The following is a 22,280-nucleotide window of genomic DNA, read 5'->3' on the forward strand; positions in this document are numbered from 1 at the left end:
GTCTTCATCAGCCTTAAGACAAAATACTTATAAATAGATATATATCTGAAATAAACATTTTAAAGGGTCTTTTTTGCAAAAGGGAGGATTTTTTAAAAATCAAACTATATACTTTTAAAGGGCTTAATCATCAATTAACCATAGAAAGACGATCAAAACAAAATAAAGTGTACCACTATAATGTCATAATCGTGACTAACGTAAAATTAAAATACCTATGCATGTAAACAGATGTATCTACAATAACATTTTAACATTTTTTGGGTTTTTTTTTATTTTTTACAACTTTTCGATTTGGCATTTCAAACGTTTGCATTTGCATTAAAACACTGTACATGTTCGATAACCTTTTACATGATCATTGTTCATAACAATACAATATTAGCTTTCCATAATAATCCTAAATATTATAAGTTCTATTTTTAAAATCCTAGACATTTGTGCAAATATCAACATACTAGGGTTCTATCTCTTTAAAAATCTAAATAACATTGCGTACACAAAAGAAAAACAAGCTCTTATAATTTCAGTCATGTAAAATAAAACTTAGATAACAGCAACAGATATTCAAGCAAATTTGTAATTCAAGAATATACAGAATTGTTTAAGGAACTAATTTCACGTATTATTCATTTAATAAATACCACTTGATGAAATATAACTAAAGGTCAAAAAATAATTTGAGAGTTAACATTAATTCAATTAATCTTCATGAATATGCAGTTTATTTTTATCACATTCAGAGAAACTTGGGTTTTCTGTTCATTAGTTTTTATTAAAGTTACAAGTCCATAAAGGAAGCGGTAACTTCCACGTAGTTTGGATTGAAGCCAGCAACTACAGGATATAAAAACTTGGAGCAATCAACGGACGCCACGACGCACATCTCCTTCTCGAGCTTATGATCGAAGACTTTCCATTGGCCAAACTCGGTGTCTAGAAGGAATCCAAATTCTCTCTCAGTATTACATCCGGTTTCGTTCTTTAATAGAACCTCATGGTAGAGCAAGGGGTTGTTGTGAGCAATGTGCAGACAGATAGCATCACAATCCACATGGTGGGCCCCGATCATTGACCAGGCAAATTTGTACCCCTCCACAACCAAATGTTTCCCGATGACGGACTTTCTAGCGATCCCGAGCTCGTAGACAAGATTGCTTTTATCCAGAGTTTTTTTAACTTTAATGTTCATCTTGATCGCGTAATAATATCTTCCAGGATATCGTATACCTTTTAAACTAAGAGTACCCTTGTATTTTTGTAAACGACTGCTGCCTGGTACGAATACCTTTTGGTCTCCAGCAGAGATGTTTTTGAAAACCTTCCCGTCAGCAGAAACGAACACATCTTTGTGCGCCTTGTCTTGGTCAAATGTCATGTCTGGCTCTGAAATACATTAAATAGACGTAATCTACAAGTAATACAACTGGAGAGTACAATGCCAAATCTGGCCCGGCGATGGCGATAAACAAACCTGTAATACTACGAAAAGTAAAACAGTGTTCTTTAAATACAAATATTATGTTTTTACTTTGAGTGCCAAGTGGTGCTGGTTCCTTTGGTGTTGGGAAGTTTTTCGTTAATGTTCGTCTATTTTGAAAAGATGCTTCCTCTTTGCTCCATTCAACCTCAACTTCAAATGCAAATCATAATATCAAATATTATTACCTTAGTGCTTTTATAAAATATTTGAATTTGGTTGAATTGAATTGACCTCTGTAATAAAAGTAGATGCCTGTACACCATATATGTAAAAACGTTTATAGAACATTTACCTGGTTTGCTCTCAAACTCTTTGTGGACAACCACTCTGTAAAGAATTCTAATCTCTAGGGAATGTCTCCCTGTCATAGTTGGTTTTACGGTGACCTCCAGCTCGTCGGTGCTTCCTTTTTTCATCTCTGTCCAACATTTAGTCTCATTGCCTGATGTCAAAAAAGTTTTAAATTCATAAATAAGAAGCATAACTAAAAAGCAGCTAGATATTTTTGCAATGAGATTGCGTTTTCCGTTTGAAAAGGGTAAAAAGAAGTTTTTTGGTCATTATTTTTACTTTCGTTGCATAAATATTTTATTGTTTTCCTTATTATAAACCTAATAAGATATTATTAAATATACCAGTATCATGGTGCTGATTTAAGATCTAAAATAAACAAAATTGTTCTGCTTCATGAATTAAGCAATCTTAACCTAAATGCAAACGATTTCATTTAAAAACAAACCATTTACAAATCATTTTACAAAGTTTTAAGAAAAATAAACAGAATGTTTAATTAGCAAAATGTTAATTCCATGAACAAAGCGAACATTTGCTTATTTTTTACATATATATCAGGGTTGTCCACAATGGGTTTTACGATGGCCGCGTTGGTTACATTTCTGTAGGCAACAGTAAACTGGCTTTACCATGGTCAAAACCAGAAGTCGCCATGATACAATATCACATGTTTTCAGTGTGACACCCACACTCTAATGAGTTAAGTTATGAAATGGGTTTACACAACGGTACTTACTACAAACCGAGTGCTAAGCAAACAAGTCAGATTTATTCAATCCTCGAAATTGTATTGTATGGGTGGTCAATTAACTAATGTTCTGCTAACGCTGATTGAATAAACAGACATCAATTTAGAAAGATTTTATGTTAATTGTAAGATTTATTACGATTTAAAAGCGAATATCTTATTGTAATAAATTATAAAAACACAATGAAACACTGTTCATGAATGTACTGCATAATACTGCATATTAAATAAAATGTTCTATCATGAAAATGGTCATGCTCAATCATAGAACTTTCCAATCCAACACACATTACAACACGGATAACTCTTTTTTATTGGTGTTATTAACTTTACTACGAGTTTGAAACATTTATTTGCCACTTAAATTTGAAAAAGACAGCACAGTCAGATTTACGTTAACATTTCTAAACTCGTATTTTTCTGAACATTATTTCAATTAACTGAAAATTTAAAGTTAATGATTATTTATTGCATATATTACGTATGGCAGAACACTTCAAACATTTGCTAAAGCGACATCATACTTTTGGGGTTGTGAACTTTCAGATATAAAGTTGCCTTATAATTGTGATGATGATAATTTTTTAGATATATGTTATATGTCACATCTTTAACAACCATGGCATATAAATAATAAACAAACCTATTGGATCCTTAACAACTACATCCATATTGGTTTCGTTTAATCTTATCTCTTCAAATGGTGCCAGATTTTGAAAATCTCTTAGTTTCACGTGAAACGTTGCTGATGTATTTTCTTCAAGTGAGTCCCCAAGCTCAACTCTGCAGTTCGGTGGAAAAATTGAGACAGACCATACATTGACCATCTCAACGAGCTTGGTCTGAAATTCTGAATTTAAACCCTTGGTGTTGAAACCAAATGTAGCCATCTCGTGTGGTTTCTATTCAAAGTACTGTGTGGCAAGATTATTCAATTTATTCTGAATTGTCGGGTACACCTGTCAAATGAAGAAATAAAAATACTCATCGACATTGTTAAGAATTCTTCGCTAAGTATACTCGGCTATTAACTGTTTTCATTCATACCGTATATCTGGGGGTTTTTTCCGAGCGTCACAAACTTTGCATAGAAAATGATAGAGGATATAGTTTCTGCGTATTCAAATATTTGCGAATTAAAAGGGGTCGCGAAAAAAGCGAAAATTAGATCACCGCAAAATTTACCGGAAATACGGTATTTTGATCCAAGTTCCAATCTGTGGGGATGTATGGTTATATGAATACTTTTAACAATCTTTTTGATTTGCTGGACCGTGTTAGTCCAAAGAGCTAGGACAAACTTATAACCCATTTTCAAGGTAATTTTAAATGGTCAATCAACACATCCTTACCTGAAGAAGAGCTGGTGCGCTGGGAGAAGAAAGTGTTTGGTTTGCAAACTTGTTGGACTCTTCAATATCTAACTTCAGTTTCCTTAAATTGTCTTCCTGTGCTTTCAGATGACTCTGTTTGCTCAAAACATTGCTTTTTAAGGTCTTCTTTAAATTTGCATGCCTATTCCACAAAATACGCTCTAGATTGCGAAATGTTTTATCAATCTCTTCCTCCACTGACTTCTCCATATTTAACATTTTATTCTGTTCAACTTTAATCTCATTGATTATGCTTTGTATTTGTTTACTTACATCTTCGGCATTGGATATCTGATCTTTCATAAGCTGCCTCTTTGCATTTGCAACGCTGTCAATATTTTCAATTTTATGATCGTTGGCCTCTCTGCAACTGTCAATGACACAATTAACACAAACAGGTTTCCGGCATGTTGTTTTAGTGCAATAGTTATTTAAAGCAGTATCCGGGTGCTTGCTACACATCAATGGTCGGCAAAAAGCTTCCACGTTGTTGGACTTCTTAAGCTCGGCTAATTCAAACAGGCTGTGGTTTCTAGTCACACTAACACGCATGTGTGCCTTTTGACAGTCATCACACAGAAACTCCGCACATTGCGTACATCTAATAGTTGCAATTTCCGAAGGACAAACACTACAGCAAACAGTAATGAGCGAATGTTTGACCTTGACAAAATCCATCAGGTCACGTCTTGTGTTATCACGTGGACATGTTTCATCAAAGTTACTCACGGAGTGAGTGACAGTGCAGGTTGGACATTGCAGCTGATCATTGACTTTGGTCTTGTTCAGGCATTCGAAGCAAAGAGAGTGCATGCACGGAAGTAGACGAGCGTGCTTTTGTCCTTCGTCGAACTCGTTATTACACATGTGACACTTAAGGAACATATGAAGGAACTGTTCTGGTGCAACGAAACCATTCGACATTGTTTCTACAATGATATAACACATGTGATTATAGTACATTATATATCAGTGATATAATAACAGTTTCCCGTATATTTTCTCTTTGCTCACTCTCTTTCTATATCTTTTTTTTAATCTTTCTTTTTTCACTGTTTTCTCTATTGTATTTATTTGTATATATTTAATTGTTCCAATAACCGTTTTATTACACTATGCCCCACCATATTTATGCAGTGCTTTTTTAAATTATTTGATACCATACACTTATCTGTGGAACAGTTCCTGTTTTGTGTTTGATAGAAGAGCCTTCCCACTCAAAGCCACTGGAAAATCATTTTATTATACTGATGTAAATATATTTGTTTTCTTTATTTTAATCAAATTCAGAAAGTAATCATCGTACACACACCTACCGGGTAATTGATTTGTTATGTATGTATATGTTCCGCTAAGTTGTAATTAGCATGATAAACCAATCAATTTTCAATATCAAGTTTTGTAAAATTATTTACTTGATCAGCAGAGTAAATAATTCTATAGGACTCGTGCCTACAACTCTCATCCGCTAACTGCATTGAAATTCTTTAGAATTTTTAGCAATAGTATTCCAGGGGTTGGATAGCACAGAATTTGCTCTGAGGTATAGTTTGGCTGTACGTGAACAAGGTGTAACTCCAAACTTTATATTAAAGGAACCGTTTTAGTCATAAATACCTCACATTTAGAATTACTCATCAAGATTACTCATCAAGGTGGTTGTGTCAAGTCGTTGAACATTTTAAAACTACAAAGAAAAAGGGGTCAGCATTCATCTTTGTGAGTTAGGACGCTTATAATTTGACCTTTGTTCTCTTTAAACCTTTGCCGACATGCGGTATTTTAACTAAGCAGAATAATTACATAAAATATATGTAGTATTTTTCATTGTCGACTTATGCACAATGATCAGATTGAATAGGATTCTGTATATGCTGTAAAATGGTTTTGTGAGCTTTCTGCACCTAAAATTGGCAATTATCATAAATTTCTGAATTTCGGAATGACAAAATTTCTATAAATTTAAGGCAACTTGTTTTGATGTGTATTTTATTGACATATTAAACCATAGAGGTCAGTGATTTACCTTTAATTTTAGAAAGTAGTATGTAAAAGTAAAGATCTTGTTTAACTTTGTCTGAACGTTTTCTATATTTTGATATTAACTCTACTAAATTTAACAAATTGAAAGTGTACTTGCAAAACAATTTTCTAAAAAATAATTTCTTTCTTTGCTAAATAATCCTATACATTATCACTAACTTAAAAGATAATGATAATTTGTACTATCAATCAATAACTTAAGAGTGAAGGAATTTCACTATCCACAGGAATATTTATTGAACTATTATTTTTTTTCGCATTATTTTATGATAGATAAATCTCTCTTAAGACCTTTAAAAATTCACTTTTTGTTTAACCCTCCCTATGATACATATAGGGCACTTGATTTTCCATAAAAGTGTACACCGTTTCTACACATTCGTATTTATTATTATTATAATGTTGACTAGGGAGGACTCACAAACTTTAAAGTTGGAAATTCCACGATTTAAGATGGAAATTCCAAGATTATAGCTGGAAATTTCAACTTTAAATTTTGGAAAAGTAAACTTTAAAGTCAAAATTTCAAGATTAAAGTTAAAAATTCAAAGATAAAAGATAACAATTTCAACATTATAGTTGAAAAAACCAAGTTGAAAGTTGGAAATTCCAAGATTAAAGTTGGAAAAATCAACTTAAAACTTAGAAGTTCCGAGACTAAAGAAGAAATTTTTAACTTAAAAGTATATGTAGGATAGTCAACCTTATAGTTTGAAATTCCAAGATTAAAGTTGGAAATCCCAACTTTAAAAAAAAACTAACTTTAATGTTGGAAAAAATCAACTTTTAAGTTAAGATAAAAACAATAAAGATATTGCACTTATACGCTTTCGTGGCTACCTTAGCAAGATAAAAAAGATAAAAATGCCTGGGAATGAAATGTTCTGACACGTGTCCCTGCATGTACTCTACAATACTAGAATTTGTTCAAAATTGTTTAAGCAAAACTTCTGTCACAATTTCGTTTAAGCTAATCATTTCAAATGCAAGTTGGAAGTTCTCATATCATTAACATATATAGTGCGATGTCACTACTTTTAACAGCTGTTCAATGATCTTGTTGAATTTTGGTTTCGTTTCAAAAATGACTTAATACAAATTATTGAATATTGTTTACAAATTTGATATGTTCAAGTGCAGATTAGAAATATTACTTACCGGAAACTGCGCACTGTGCCATCTTACTTTATGTATTAGTAGAAGTTTTATTCTATTTAGTTGATTGGAACCTGTACGCAGGAGGATTAAACGTACGCTCAACTAGGCCCCATGTCACTTGCTCATTCACAACTACCAAATCTGTGCACTCCGCTACAAAATGTAGTGCCTTACAACCGCAAAGTAGAATAACTCGTACCACTACTTAGCCTTTAGACAATCAGAAAATGTATTTTTTAAAAGAATAATCCTCTGAGGATTGGAAATACACTATAGAGGATAAAGAATTCAACATTGATTGCTATTTTTAAGACATATGATATACGTTATATAGACGTTAGGTGACATGTTGTCTCCCTAAGGATATCTAAGTTATAGGTGACGTTTTTAATGTAACACAAAATCCTCCTAATTAAAATATCACGGTAGTTGACCATCTTATTTTGTATACGTAGGTGAAGTTGTAGTTTTGTCCCCACCACCCACCCCGAAGACTTTTTACTGATACTTTAATATAATGGTAAAATGATTTGATAATAAATTATATAAGATGACCTCTGGTATCCGTGATGGATACATGCCAAAACAGTTTTGTATGAAAAAATATCTAACATTTTCGAGCCCCGTTAGTGTCGAGAACTGTCTGATTATTTTTTTTTCGTACAGAGCTGCATATATCGTACCTAAATCACTGCTATTGAATTTCATTGTTGATTTACCTGAGACAATCTGATTTTATAGGATATCAGTACTTAAGAAGCTCACTAATATCGGACTGTACAGGTCATATTTTAGACTGTGGGAACACAGGAATGACATCAAATTTGTGTTCTAACTAAAGATACATCATACAACAAAGGCAACCTTAAAAACTTAATACTCTCGCTAACAACTTTATTGTCATTACGGAGTAGGTGTTCCCCTGTCTACAGGTGGTGCATGAGGGTTGGAGTTCACCACTTCCCTCCCCCGCTCCACCCACCACTTCCCTGGATTTTCACTCCATGAAAAATGTATAAATGTCTTTTCGTACATAAACCACCGTTTAAAAAGCAACGTGAAGTAAAAAAAAAAGTGGTTGATAAAAGCAATTAACATATAACGGGGTTTTTTAAGTTTTATTTTTCATTTAAAATGTAAATAATGAGACTACTCAGAATTAGTTTTTAAAAGCATCATCTTATCGTTAATCCTCTTTAGTTATAAAAAAGATATAGAATTTCATAGTTATGCAGAATTGCATGTAATTTAATTTTAAAAGTATAATAAACGCGAAACAAGAATCTTGTTTTACAAAGAATTAGGTACAGTTTCAGTCATAATTTGCCCTGTTTTAGAGTGATTTTTAAAACTACCACCAAAAATGGAAATGAAACATTTATTTACACAAAAATACCCATAAACTAAGAATCTATAAATAGTTACCTACTTCGACTTTCACAAGGGTAATTGTGACGTCACAAACAGTGCATTTTACCGTAATTTTCATAAAACTGAGCAGAAGACATCAATTCCTCGGTAGTGTTTTGAATAGAAAACTATGTCCGCAGCCATCGCCCACAATGAAACTCAAATTATAACTTTATCATGTTAAAACACATAAAATATATTAATTTTGTTGTTGGCGACGGCTGCGAACACATTTTCCTCTTTAAAAAACTATGAGAAAATGTGCTATTTTTCACCATTTTTGACTAAATCTTAGAAATGTGCCAAAATGTTGAGGTCAATTTTGTTTTTTGAAACAATATTAAAGTGTATAACTTAGAATTTCATATACACATATGTTCAAGATAGTATATGTGTATTTTCATGAGATTTTAAACAACTTTGGAATTTTAGGGCAAATATTAAAAGAAACTGTACCTTGTTCTTTAAACATTTAGTATAAAATCAAATATCTTCATGTTATCGTTAAATTATCGGCAGCGACAAAAAATAAATAATCTAATGAAATATTGTACATCTGCCACTTACCAGCAGAATTGTTTTTTGCGATAGTTTTCTGTTTTAGGAAATTAACACATCTTAGGCATCGACCTAGTATCAGATACGTGTATGTATTCTCCGATCACGCAATATGTAGAGTAAATAATTTTAACATGTTTTGCAGTACTTTGATATCATGTTCATCGTTGATGCATTTTGTCTCCCTGTCTTTTCAATCTCAGCACATGGTGTTGTAGAGGTTTTTTTCCGGGGGTTTTTTAAACATAATACCATAATATAAAATGGTTACATTTCAATATGTTTTTAAGTATACGTGGAAAAAGTAATGCAAATTCCCAGTTTGACAAAACGAAAACTATGGCGTTGATCGTTGATTTGCATAAATTTGTTAATCACGACAATAATCAGTCTCTTTATCTTGAAACTTTTATAACAGTAGTGTTGGCTGGGTATATTTTGATACAAACTATGTGCAAATAATTTATAACTAATGTTGTCACATTAAAAATGTAACAAAACACATGTTGGAACTTAACATGCGCATACAACGATAAATTTTATATCAGTTCTGTTATTTCTGAATGTCTTCTTTATACAAACAAATTTCTTACAAAGAAAATTGTTATCTTTCATTCTTGTTGAGACTAATTACAAGTACCTCGTTGCAGATCGCCAAAAGTGACAATAGATTAAGACCAGTTGTTGATCATCAATTCTGTGTTCGATATTTATTGAACAGACGTTTGAAGTGAAATACTTCTGGGGGGGTTTTGGTAAACATACTGTTCTGTTCATTGAGAATTTGAGTCAGTTCTAAGTTGTTTGTCTGTTTCGAATGAATATCTTGTGTGTTTGTACAGGCCGGATTAGCCATGATCACTTAATTAAAAAGTTACTCATTTATAACCAATCATTCAGAAGTTTTTCTGTTTACTTTCAGTTCCTCTACTTTAATTGTTTTGTTTTTTGATCGTTTCACTGATGTATGCATGTAACAAATTACAACAAGGTCATGACTACTTTATCAATGCTGAACAGTTTGAGTGAAGTTAAAATTAGTATATGCATGGCACTTGACGTTTTATATTTATCTTATGATAAAAATAAATACCCTTAACCTAATACGACCATAAAACATTAACCAATCAAATATTCAAATGATGATAGTGATACTATAAGTATTAATAAAAAATATATATATTGTTTTTTCGTGCTTTTCTACGATAAATTTTAAAAAGTTAACTATTAACAAATTGAAAGATTTTTTTTTGTCATGGATATTCTTCTTCACACACATAAAAAATATATAACATTACATAACATTCAAAACTCTTATTATTGCATTTTTTTTAGTATTTCCCCAAAATATAATTTTTCATATCTTCTCACTCTGTTGACAAATCATCTGAGAAAGCTGCTTGATGTTATACGAAAATGTATTTTATTGAATAAAAATCATTGCAAATGAACACACAGAAAAAATAAAATTTTTATCTGGTATGAAAGTTCCTCAGGTGAAAGTTATCGTTTCTAAGTCCCAAGGCCCAAACACCATGGGAACTTTTCAATTTGTGACTGGAATAACATTTCCAAAATTTTGTGTTGGAATGATAAATACATATAACATATTTTATTACATGTTTATTTAATTTTGCACATATTTCAAAATATTGACACAAACACACAGTGCATGAAAATCTCATTTACATATAGGTGACAATATTCATCCCCTTTAGACACTTATAGCATATTTAAGGCAGTAATAAGCAAAGTAATAAACTTTGTGTAATAAAAGTCATCATTGACAGTTTTTAATATCCACTTTTTTAATTACAATTCGTCGTTTTGACATATAGATCAATAATAATCCTTTACATATGTTCAATCATCATAGGATGTATTTGTATTTTATCATACGCCTTCCTCTAGTCTAGGTTGGCTAGCGTGACCGTATGCTAGGATGTGTGATTTTTTATGACTTTGATGGTGGTTTTGGTAGAGATTTTTGATAGGGAGTTTTGAAAGTGATGCGGCAGGACTTTATAATTGTTATCATTATTTTGCTTTTGATTTGTTTTGATTTTCTATAAATACTCCCATTATACGGCTCGCGGAGGACTCTGCAAAACGCAGAACGATCCAATTCTTAACCCTGTTCCCTTTAAACGCTCATAATTCATTACAAAGTTAAGATAATGGGAGTAAAGAGAATTAAGATTTATGATTTTGACAGATTTGTTTTCTTTAAAATGACGTTGACGTCACACTTGTTACATTAAGTATTTGTTTACAAAACTTTTCAATAGTTTTGATGTTTAAACACCTGCAGCGGAAAAATTTCTTGCTCGATTTGTTAGAACATCGTACCATTAGAAAGCTTAATGATCATAAATTTATTATTTAAACCTAAAATAAATTTCAATTAAACATTTTATGACCGAATTTGAAAGAAAATTACCTTAGAAGAAGACCTTAGCTTAGCTTAACTATACACTTCTCTGCGTTCTGCACAGTCCTTCGTGTTCGGAAGAGCCGTGTGATGGGGGGGATAAAGTCGTTAATAAATATTGGTGGTTGTTGAAACTGGTGTTTTACTTTTATTTACAATGCGTTTAAAGGTGTAAAAGTGAAATAGATATTATCAAACTTAAAAGTAAAACAAAGCAGAATCCCAAATCACAAATTATTGGGAAATAAATTACAACAACATAGGACACGTTTAGCTTATTCATAGTGTGATTCCGTCCTGACCCGTCCTATAACATACAAATCATAATACTTTTGCATATCATTCTATACGATGCATTTAGTTTTTCCATCTTCATTAATACGACTACACTTAGGATAACATTATTTTTATAACGTATGACCCGTATAGACAATTGTCAATATTGATTTGATTTCTATTTAGCAAAGAATGAACTAAATAAAAACAAGATGTGCTGTACACTTTATTTAGACAGAAGAGATAAATACAGATAAACAAACATCATGTAAGTAATTATAACCAACCAAATCTATACACGGTAAAACAACCCGAATAACATACAATGCTTCGCTACGTGTTGTATGTGTATAAAATGTTATACAGAACTTTTCGCCTTTTTTTCATTTCAACAAAAATACCAAGTAAAACAAAGCATATCACATATGGGCTAAATCATCAAATAACAATAGAAATACTACCAAAACAAATTGGACCACTAAAATAGGATAGTCTTCATCAACATTCAATCGAAATACCTATAAATAGATATATCTGAAATAACAACTTTTTGATTATTTTCTTTTTGTGAGGAAGGATGGATTTCTTTTTGTATCAAACTATATATATGTGAAGAGTTAAATCATCAAATAACAATAGAAATACTACCAAAACAAATTGGACCACTAAAATAGGGTAGTTTTCATCAACATTAAATCAAAATACCAATAAATAGGTATGTCTAAAATAACAACTTTTTGGTTATTTTCCTTTTGTGAGGAAGGATGGTCCGGATTTCTTCTTAGATCAAACTATATATATGTAAAGGGTTAAATCATCAAATAACAATAGAAAGACTGTCAAAACAAATTGGACCACTAAAATAGGATAGTCTTCATCAATAGATATATCTAAAATAACAACATTTTGGTTATTTTCCTTTTGTGAGGAAGGATGGATTTCTTCTTAGATCAAACTATATATATGTGAAGAGTTAAATCATCAAATAACAATAGAAATACTACCAAAACAAATTGGACCACTGAAATAGGGTAGTTTTCATCAACATTAAATCAAAATACCAATAAATAGGTATGTCTAAAATAACAACTGTTTGGTTATTTTTCTTTTGTGAGGAAGGATGGTCCGGATTTCTTCTTAGATCAAACTATATATATATGTAGAGGGTTAAATCATCAAATAACAATAGAGAGACGATGAAAACAAAGTGTACCACTAGTGTACAACTATGATGACTACTCGTGACTAACAGAGAATTAACATTCCTTTGCATGTTAATAGATATATCAGTCTACAAAAGCTTTAATTTGTATTTTTTTTTCTTTTAATAACTTTTGGATTTGGCATTTCAAACATTGATATATAATCGATAACTTTTTACAACTCATTGTACAAAACAATACAATATTATTTTCCCATAATAATCTTAAATGTTATAAGTTCTATTTTAAAAATCATATACATTTGTGCAAGTGTCAATAAACAAGCGCCTGTCATAACAATGCTTACACAAAAAATTACAAGCCATTATAATTTCAGTTAATGAAAAATAAAACTTAGATAACAATAAAGGATATTCAAACAATATACAAAAAAGAATATAAAGAATTGTGTAAGGAAATAATTTCATGAATTATTCATTTAATCGATACAATTCAATGAAATATAACTAAAGGTCAAAGAATAATATGAGAGTTAACATTAATTTGATTTATCTTGATGAACATGCAATTTACTTTTTATCACATTCAGGGAACTTGGGTTTTCTGTTCATAAGGTTTTTTTATGTTAGATGTTACACGTCCATAAAGGTAGCGGTAACTTCGACGCTATTTGGATTGTAGCCAGCAACCACTGGATACAAAAACTCGGAGCAATCAACAGACTCCACAACGCATATCTCCTTCTCGATTTTGTGATCGAAGACTTTCCATTGGCCAAACTCGGTGTCCAGAAGGAATCCAAATACTCTCTCCATAGTGCTTCCGGTTTCGTTCTTTGTTAGAACCTCGTGGTAGAGCAAGTGGTTGTTGTGCGCAATGTGCAGACAGATAGCATCACAATCCACATGGTGGGCCCCGATCATTGACCATGCGAATTTCTCTCCCTCCACAACCAAATTTTTCCCGATGACGGACTTTCTAGCGATTCCCAGCTCGTATACAAGATTGCTTTTATCCAAAGGCTTCTTAACCTTAATTTCCATTTTAATCGCATAGTAATATCGCCCGGGATACTTTATGCCCTTCGCGCAGAGAGCGCCTTTGTATTTTTGTAAACGACTGTTGCTAGGAACAGGTTCCGTTTGGTCTCCAGCAGAGATGTTTTTGAAAACCTTTCCGTCAGCGGAAATGGAAACATCTTTGTGTGCCTTGTCCCGGTCGAAGGTCATATCTGGCTCTGAAAATGCATGAATAAGACGTAATTCATTAATAATACTACGTGAGAGTAAACAAAATAAACCCAATATTTTTATACAGCAATAGTGACATGTAAGTTCTTACTTTGAATGCCAAGTGGTGCTGCTGCTGGTTGCTCCGGTTTTGGTACTTCCCTCCTGACAGGTGGAGTTTTTTGAGGAGATGGTTCCTTCCTGCTTCCTCGCACCACAGCTGCAAACCCAGTTCCTTATGATATTAGATGTTTGTACAATTCCTAAATACTAGTACCTTAATACTGTGCTAGTATTGAGCATATGAAAACATACTGATTTTTTTTTACCATATTTTGTTTAGTAAATACAATGTATATTAAGCAAATGAATTAGGGAGCAGGAAATCCCTATTTAAGCCTTCTCCATGAACAAAAAATGAAATAATACTGAATAAGCCACTGAGTCTTATGAATATACAATGAAAACATTTACCTGGTTTGCTCTCAAAATCTTTGCTGACAACCACTCTATCCAGTACTCTGATTTCTAGAGAATGTCTCCCTGTCATGGTTGGCTTCACGGTGACCTCCAGCTCGTCAGTGCTTCCTTTTTTCATCTTTCTAGCACATTCAGTCTCAGCACCTGTATCCAAGGTTTTATGTCTTATTAGTTAGCTAGAACATTTTTCATTATAGTATCCAATGAAAACAACAATAGTAAAAAAGATAAATATAGCTATACTTTAAATATTTCATACAAATCAATGTTCAATACTTAAATAAAGTGCAATGGTCATTTACTAAAGCTTTCAATTTGGTGAAAATCTTGATGATTCTTAATTTTAAATTATATCAACTAGACATATCAAATAAGTAAACATTTGCCTTTTGGGTCTTTGATGATGATTTTCATATCAGTTACGTCTAGTCCTCCGTCTTTGAAAGGTCCTTTCTTTTGGAAATCTTTTAGTTTGACGATAAAAGTTGCCGCTTTATTCTCCTCCAGATCATCTCCGAACTCGACTTTGCAGTTCGGTGGAAAGGCCGAGACAGACCAGATATTGGCCATCTCGGCAACTTTGCTTTGGATTTCTGACACCAAACCTTTAGCGTGGAAACCAAAAGTCGCCATTTCGTGTGGCTCCTTGTCGAAGAACTGGTCGGTGAGAGTTTTCAGTCTGTTCTGTATGGTTTGGTAAACCTGTGAAGAAGAAAAAACTATTAATATTTAAAACGTTATAATTTTGGTATAAGAGTTTTTAGAACTAGTTTAGGGGGGATGGATGGAGGTGTACATTAAAAAAAAATGATTTCCTTGAGAAAAGCTTTGTATAAAGATATGGGAAATAGTTGCTCAAATTGTAAAGGTGAAATGTTTCATTTTTTCCTCACTAATAATAAATACATGTAATAGCTGAAAACAAATCATGTATGAAATTTAAGTTAGGTCTGTTTGGTAATAATTTACCACCCAGCCTCCCTAGCTGTTTTAATAATACCACAAGTAGCTGTACCTGAAGGAAAGCCGGGGCGTTGGTGTAGGCCAAAGCTTGGTCAGTAAACTTGCTCGATTCCTCTATCTCGCTTCTCATTCTCTTCAGGTCAGCATCTTGAATTTTAAGGTTATCTTGTTTGACCATAACATCATCATCCAGGGTCTTTTTCAGATCCGCGCGGCCTCGCGAAATGATCTGCTCCAGACTATCGAACGTTTTATCAATTTCATCCTCCACTGTCTTTCGTAGCTTAGATACCATCTCCTGTTCGGCTTTGACGTCATTGGTGACGCTCTGTATCTGTTTGCCAACATCTTCCATTTTTACTTTCTGATCCCTTATGATCTGTCTTTTGGAATTAGCCACGGTATCAGCGCTTTCAATCTTGTGGCCGTTCGTCTCTTTGCAAGTGACGATGGCGCACATCATGCATACCGGTTTCTGACATGATTCTTTCGTGCAGTATAGCTTTAGATCATTATCCGGATGCTCGCTACATAACAGCTGGCGGCAAAAGGCGTCGAGATCACTGGACTGCTTTAGCTTCTCCAATTCCAGCAGGATGTGGTTTTTGGTAGCATTCACACGCCTGTGAGCACTCTCGCACTCGCCGCACAGAAATTCTGCGCATTGCCTGCATCTGTGTGTGGCAATATTGGAAGGACAGGCGGTACAGCCCACGGCCGTGGGTGCTCGTTTGACCTTGACGAAATCCATAAGGTCACGACGAGTGTTGTCACGTGGGCAAGTTTTGTCGACGTTACTCACGTTGTGGGTGACTTTGCAGGTTGGACATTGAAGTTGGTCGTTGACTTTCGTCTTATTCAAGCATTCGAAGCAGAGAGAATGGAGGCACGGGAGCAGACGAGCATGTTTTCCATCCTCATTATATATGTCGTTACAAACTTGACACAGCAAAAACTTTCGAGACAACTGGTCCGGAGCCAAGGAAACCTGTGGTATAGGTACCACTTCGAATTCTCCCTCGGCCATTTTTGAATTCCTGTAATAGATTTTATGATACATATATGCCATTAATAAGGAAATCTATAAATCACGTTCCCTGGAAATAAATAATTATACTTATCTAGTGTTTCCTTTTGCGACCAAAAATTTTCTGTCGCTCTGAATGAGTGGGGTCATGTTATAACAAGATTTATTATTGTATTATGGTTAAAACAAGGATTTTCATATATTGTGTTGAAAACTTTTTTTTCCATTTTTAAAATACTAGTATTCTCTCTCAGTGTCTACTAGCTCTTTCGTGATATTCATAAGAGTACTGCATTTTACCAAGTGTACATCTTGCCATATTGGCTTTTAACAAATGAATTGCTATGAAAAAAAACTTTGGAATTATCTATTTTTAAATAATTCTATTGAAAACAAACCACCTTTTGACAAACACAGAGAAACTTTCTGTCTTTAGAATAAACGTCTATTTTATCAATTTGAAAACTGGAAAGAAGATGTGGTAAAAAATTACTGGACAAAAAAAATAGCGCGTGTAAATGTATTCAGTATAAATCAAGCCAGGATGCTGGATTGTCAACAATATATCCAACAGATAAACAGTGTACATTTTTATTTCTTTATTTTTTTCGAAATGATCTTTTGAACTGTAAACTACATTTAAATATTTACTGGCAGTATTTTGTAGAGAAAACTCAATTCGTTTTAACTTTGAAATTTGACCCCCCCCCTTCCCCTTTTTTTATACAGAGCTCTTCTTTTTAAGGAGATTCATTTTGTCTAAAAATGACAAAAACTATACAACCCTCTTAATCTATAAATGTAACAAAAAATAACGCACGAGTCTTGTTTACATAAAAACAATTTCTTCAGAAAGTTTTATTGGAAAATGTCAGTAAAGTTTTCGTATATTTAGACGTTATATAGAAATTTTAGGGGGAAAAACTAGATCAAATCGTGACCATGCTCTTCTAGATATTAATAGAAATTACCACAAACAAGTTTATTATTGCTTATTTAGATTTGTCAATTTCCTACTTAATTTTTTGGCATTCTCATCTTCCCTGTTTTATATCTATACTGATGTTTAGAGCAAAAACATAAACACATTAATAATTGAAAAGTAGATATAAATGGAACAATTTATTTTTTTAAAATATATAGACAAACAAATAATACAAGTCTATGAGATTCTGATATGAACCCAATTGTTTCCCGTACTTTGTGTATTTCATGACTTTAAGCAGGGTCAAACATCGAGTTGCAGGGAATCCGGGCAGTTTAATTTCAGTCTAAGATAATGATATTCCTGCATGAATTTACATGCCTGCACGGATCTAGAATTTTTAACTTTTAATTTGCCCGGAGGAGGGGGGGGGGGGGTCCTGCAAAAAAGATTTAGATAGGCAGTGAAGACTGGAGGGGGTCCGAGCCTTAATTTTGATGGTGATTTAATTATGATATTATGATACTGGTTTGAATTCTCCAAGGAGACCGTAATCACCCGACCCCCTCTTGATCGGTGCTTGATTTAATGCAGCTTTCAAATCGTATAGATCTATGTTATTATAAATCAATATGAATATTTTAGATTCATGGAAAATTTCTCAAAAAGATATAAATCTACTTTAAAAAAAATATTTATACTATGTATAATTTATGCATGCAAAGGTTAAAGCATGAAATCTGAAATTTGTTTTCTATATATGTACGTATATTCCACATTCTCCACAAAGCGTGGCCTCTTTTTAATTTGACCCCGTACAAATAACCCCCCTCCCCCATTTTCTCGTTGATTTATTTTGCTAGCACCTCTCTTGTGCACACCTCTCAGAAATGAAGTGCATACACGTTCGATACTTCTATGAATATACACCGGTATTTGCTTCCCTAGTTGTAACACTAATTACCTATGGTAAACATGTTCTAGTGTCCTTATGGCATATTCTAGTTTTAGCAGTACATGTACAAAAATATAATTATATAATTTTAACTAGTCACAATTAATAGCTGAAACTAAAATATGTCGGAAGCACATTAGCTTTAATTGGAATATCTATTTATGTATATGTTTGTGATGAACGTTAACCAGAATGGGGTTTCTCTCTAAACCCAATGGGTGGTGCTTGGTTTTAAGATACGTGAATCATCTGTTTATGAACATTATTTTGTAAACATAATTATACTTTCGTTTTAAACACTGCACTCTATATTTCCGTGCATTATCTTATGCAAGCTGTAACATGTAATACCTTCCTTAGTAACAAAAATTACCCTTTTTTCATGCTTAGATAATATTAATATGTCAAAACTTAGAATTGAGAAAAACAATTTAAACGCTGAAAACTAAATACCTCTCTATTTATGTCTTCTATGAACTTTGACCCCAAAATCTGTCTCATCTGTGAGACCAAAAGTTTACGCGGACCCAGAAATTATTTCCAGGGGGGATCCGAAAAAAAATATGATGTTTGCCGGGGGCAAGGGGGATCCGAGGCATATTTGCAATAATGTTTCTGTGTGAAATTATAAATTTTAAGCTCCCCCCACCCCTGCGATCCGAGCATGCTGGAGGGTTATGGTTTTCAATCAACTTAAACAGGTTTTTGTAAACTTTTTTTTTGTTACTGGCCAGTAATATAAATAATGAACTCTTTTCTCATTATGTCTTACAACAAAAAGAGTAGATTGTTGTCCTTAATTGGAATGATGTTAAGAAATTTGCAAAAGTGTGTTTTTGTCAAGTTTGGTTAAAATTGGTTCAATTGTTCGTAACACAGTTAAAAAGGTAAAGGTAGAGACGATAATTGATCAAAAAAGTAGTATAGCTGCATGATGACTGAGAAAAATACATAATAACAAAAATATCAAATGATGTAAAACGTTTCAAAACAAGGATCCAGAAATTGTTATAGAATTTCAGTAAAACACACTATTGATAAGTTTTAAAAAAAAACCCAGAAAAGTCGAAACTCAAGTGTATTTATCTTTCTTTTAATAAAATCGTTCTACAAGTACACTTGAAAAAAAATGATAACACTGAAAAATGGTCTATATCTCAAACCTTTAAATCTTATCATTCTGTTTGGGGTCCTCATTTGGCCTATATATATGCATTGTATTTTTTTTTACTGCGTCCCTCTCTCTCTCTCTCTCTCTCTCTCTCTCTCTCTCTCTCTTTCTCTCTTCCAAATGCATTCATGAGAAAGTGTCTTGAAAAATTCCAATATTATTTTGCAACAAAATTCCAATTGAATTAATATTCTTTTGGGAAACAATATGATCTGTACTTTTTTTACCTGTAGAACTATATACGATACAATGTTGTTAAGTTGAGGTCAAACCTAAAAAATTGTCATTAAAGTTACTGTAAATAGTCACTTTCTTTTTAAGTTTCGTGTATTAATTTTCATATAATTATTAAATAAAACTAGCCTTTAGATACGTATATAGACAAAAAATTATGTACATGTACGATTGTTGATTTTATACGTATTTACTTTCGTTTTAAACACCTATCGTTCATGCACAAACTGTACATAGCATGATTACGTTATCAAAGTTCAGAACCTCTTGTATTTTTTTTATCTAGGCTATTGACAATACACAATAGCGAATTGAATTACATGTACATAATACGTGTTTTGATATTTTTTTCTTTTAATACTGTATTTTCTAGAACATGCATGGATCTTGTAACGTAATTTGACCAGCCCTCAGAGTAAGAATAATGATACTGAGGATAGGGTTACATTTCGATCAAACGATCACGACATGCTTTCAGTCCGGCTAGGTTGAATAATAAATTTAACAATTATAAAAATTCTCAAATCTCTGTTTTCATAACGTAGTAATTGATTTTTTTTTAATTAGTAATATTTATTTTCATTTCAGATTTCTACGAACAAAAATTATGATTTTGGTTTCGTTTTGTAAGTGGGGGTTTGAAAATATTTTAAACTTAAAACCCAAATTACAGTGTTGACAGAAGAAGAAAAAATATATAAATACATATATCAAATGTTCGTTTACCTATTTTAATCATCTGATTATGGATATAAGTAATACTTACATCTATCTACCCTTTGCTATGTTATGGATAATCTAGGTTGTTTGGGATGGATCGATAAAGATTAAATGTAGCTACGGTGCGACGTAAAGTATATAAATTGTGATAACTAGTCGATGATATAGTTACATTTGTCAAGCATTTTGATATTTTTTTACATACAGAAATTTGTAATATAAATTTTGGATGAGTGTGAAGCGAACTAAATACAAGAGTTGTTTTTATCAAGGAAGTTGAAAACTTTGTTTAAATACGAATGAAAAATTGCTGAAAAACGTTCCGTACAGTGTCTAAAACGAAAGTTGGGATTTCCATATATATGTATGTAAATAAATGTTTATATATACTACGTAGTTAATAAAAGATCCCCCCACCCCTTTCTTTCATTCGAGGTCATCCGTTATAACAATAGGGGACATTAATTATTTATGAATACATCTGAACGGTACATGTCATTACACATTTTCAATGTAAGGTAATTTACATATAACATGAATAATGATCTTTTAAATATTTTTTCTTTGTATACGAATAGTTAGTGGCGGATCCAGAATTTTGTCCCCGGTTTGTTCACCCCCCCCCCCCCCCACACACACACACACAAACACAGTGCATCTAGATTGAATTTGTATCTATCTGTATTTCTAGATCTGATAAATTTATGATGAACCGGTACAGTTTTAAGATGATCTAAATATTATGAAAATCCAAAATGAAATCACAACACAATCATATAAATATTTATTGCAAACGACTGTTTGCAAATCCAGACTCCTCAGACAACAAATTGCGTACATTGTATGTAGAAAAAAAATGTATTTTTTATATATATACTACGTATATATCCTTGCAATTTCTCATTTCTATTAATCAAACAAAAATGAAAATGGAAATTCTGAGTTTGACAGATGTCGAAATTTTCATTAATTGTAAACGATTTATATAAATGCATAACTTCCTCAAATACTTCACCGCGTTCTTGCTTTTGGATTTTTGTTCCACATATTAACCATACCCCTTGAAATAGTTCTTATATACTTTTTTAGTATTGATAATTCAACTAGGCCTAATTTGAAAAATGAAAAAAAAATTTGGCATGTTTGCATCAGTGTTTATCAAGAACTACATAAAACCTTACTTTTTTGTAACATGCAACTTATTTATAAATCCGATACCGTATATTTTGCATTTCACACGGCTTGCGCGGATCCAGAATTTTTTTCCATCGGAGGGGGGGGGGGTGGGGGTGTCGACGATTATTTGAGTTTGCCCGGAGGAGGGTCCGAGGCATTGTTTGGTGATTTTATGATGTAATTTTTAGGCATTTTAATTTTGCGGGGAGTGTCTGGACTCCCACCCCCTCTAGATCCGTGCATGCGCGGTATGACTGCTGGAGCGCCAAGCAAAAGTTCGCGTATTGCATGCAATTGTTTTATTGTAGCCTAGTAATATCAAAGAAAGTCTATTTTGAACTCTTATTGTACTGTATGTGTTGTATTGTTTATTATCTAGAACCATGCTATTCATAGGTTTAACATATATGTATATGTATCAGTTCAATGACAAAATGAAGATGATAAAATTATTTATATAAAA

General features: G+C 32.6%; 3 protein-coding genes across 4 annotated transcripts; all 3 read right to left on the bottom strand.

Annotated features, from left to right (window-relative positions):
• Positions 1 to 287: 287 nt before the first annotated feature.
• LOC128163738 (uncharacterized) lies at positions 288 to 4,821 on the bottom strand. The gene is made up of 5 exons (XM_052827391.1): positions 3,878 to 4,821; positions 3,169 to 3,484; positions 1,776 to 1,925; positions 1,532 to 1,633; positions 288 to 1,386 (listed from the first exon to the last, which is right to left on the bottom strand). Exons 2-5 carry the CDS (start codon positions 3,413 to 3,415, stop codon positions 782 to 784), a joined length of 1,104 nt encoding a protein of 367 aa, XP_052683351.1. The 5' UTR covers positions 3,416 to 3,484; positions 3,878 to 4,821; the 3' UTR covers positions 288 to 781.
• Positions 3,428 to 4,822, bottom strand: LOC128162181 (E3 ubiquitin-protein ligase TRIM33-like). Its single transcript, XM_052825367.1, has 2 exons — positions 3,878 to 4,822; positions 3,428 to 3,484 (listed from the first exon to the last, which is right to left on the bottom strand). Exons 1-2 carry the CDS (start codon positions 4,820 to 4,822, stop codon positions 3,428 to 3,430), a joined length of 1,002 nt encoding a protein of 333 aa, XP_052681327.1.
• A 7,158-nt stretch (positions 4,823 to 11,980) lies between these two features.
• Positions 11,981 to 20,819, bottom strand: LOC128163514 (tripartite motif-containing protein 45-like). 2 transcript variants are annotated; one of them, XM_052827131.1, is made up of 6 exons: positions 20,688 to 20,819; positions 15,662 to 16,646; positions 15,033 to 15,348; positions 14,641 to 14,790; positions 14,279 to 14,386; positions 11,981 to 14,174 (listed from the first exon to the last, which is right to left on the bottom strand). In XM_052827131.1, coding segments are annotated over exons 1-6 (2,166 nt in total). In that variant the 5' UTR covers positions 20,690 to 20,819; the 3' UTR covers positions 11,981 to 13,569. The 2 variants fall into 2 exon arrangements, with proteins under 2 accessions (XP_052683091.1, XP_052683090.1); XM_052827130.1 differs by having other exon boundaries at positions 14,279 to 14,401.
• Positions 20,820 to 22,280: the final 1,461 nt, after the last annotated feature.

The sequence above is a fragment of the Crassostrea angulata genome, chromosome 9 (assembly GCF_025612915.1).
Source record: "Crassostrea angulata isolate pt1a10 chromosome 9, ASM2561291v2, whole genome shotgun sequence".
Taxonomy (NCBI): Eukaryota; Metazoa; Mollusca; class Bivalvia; order Ostreida; family Ostreidae; genus Magallana; species Magallana angulata.

What these genes read in the sequence shown, in the direction of transcription:
- LOC128163514 (XM_052827130.1), bottom strand. An exon ending in ACGCCCCGGCTTTCCTTCAG is followed by an intron (nt 15,349 to 15,661) that starts GTACAGCTACTT and finishes TCTTCTTCACAG; the next exon opens with GTTTACCAAACCATACAGAA. An exon ending in AGATTTTGAGAGCAAACCAG is followed by an intron (nt 14,402 to 14,640) that starts GTAAATGTTTTC and finishes TAATATCATAAG; the next exon opens with GAACTGGGTTTGCAGCTGTG.
- LOC128163738 (XM_052827391.1), bottom strand. Translation starts at nt 3,415, where the DNA reads ATGGCTACATTTGGTTTCAACACCAAGGGTTTAAATTCAGAATTTCAG. An exon ending in AGTTGTTAAGGATCCAATAG is followed by an intron (nt 1,926 to 3,168) that starts GTTTGTTTATTA and finishes TTTTGACATCAG; the next exon opens with GCAATGAGACTAAATGTTGG. An exon ending in AGAGTTTGAGAGCAAACCAG is followed by an intron (nt 1,634 to 1,775) that starts GTAAATGTTCTA and finishes TTGCATTTGAAG; the next exon opens with TTGAGGTTGAATGGAGCAAA.
- LOC128162181 (XM_052825367.1), bottom strand. Translation starts at nt 4,822, where the DNA reads ATGTCGAATGGTTTCGTTGCACCAGAACAGTTCCTTCATATGTTCCTT. An exon ending in GCGCACCAGCTCTTCTTCAG is followed by an intron (nt 3,485 to 3,877) that starts GTAAGGATGTGT and finishes TTCATTTGACAG; the next exon opens with GTGTACCCGACAATTCAGAA.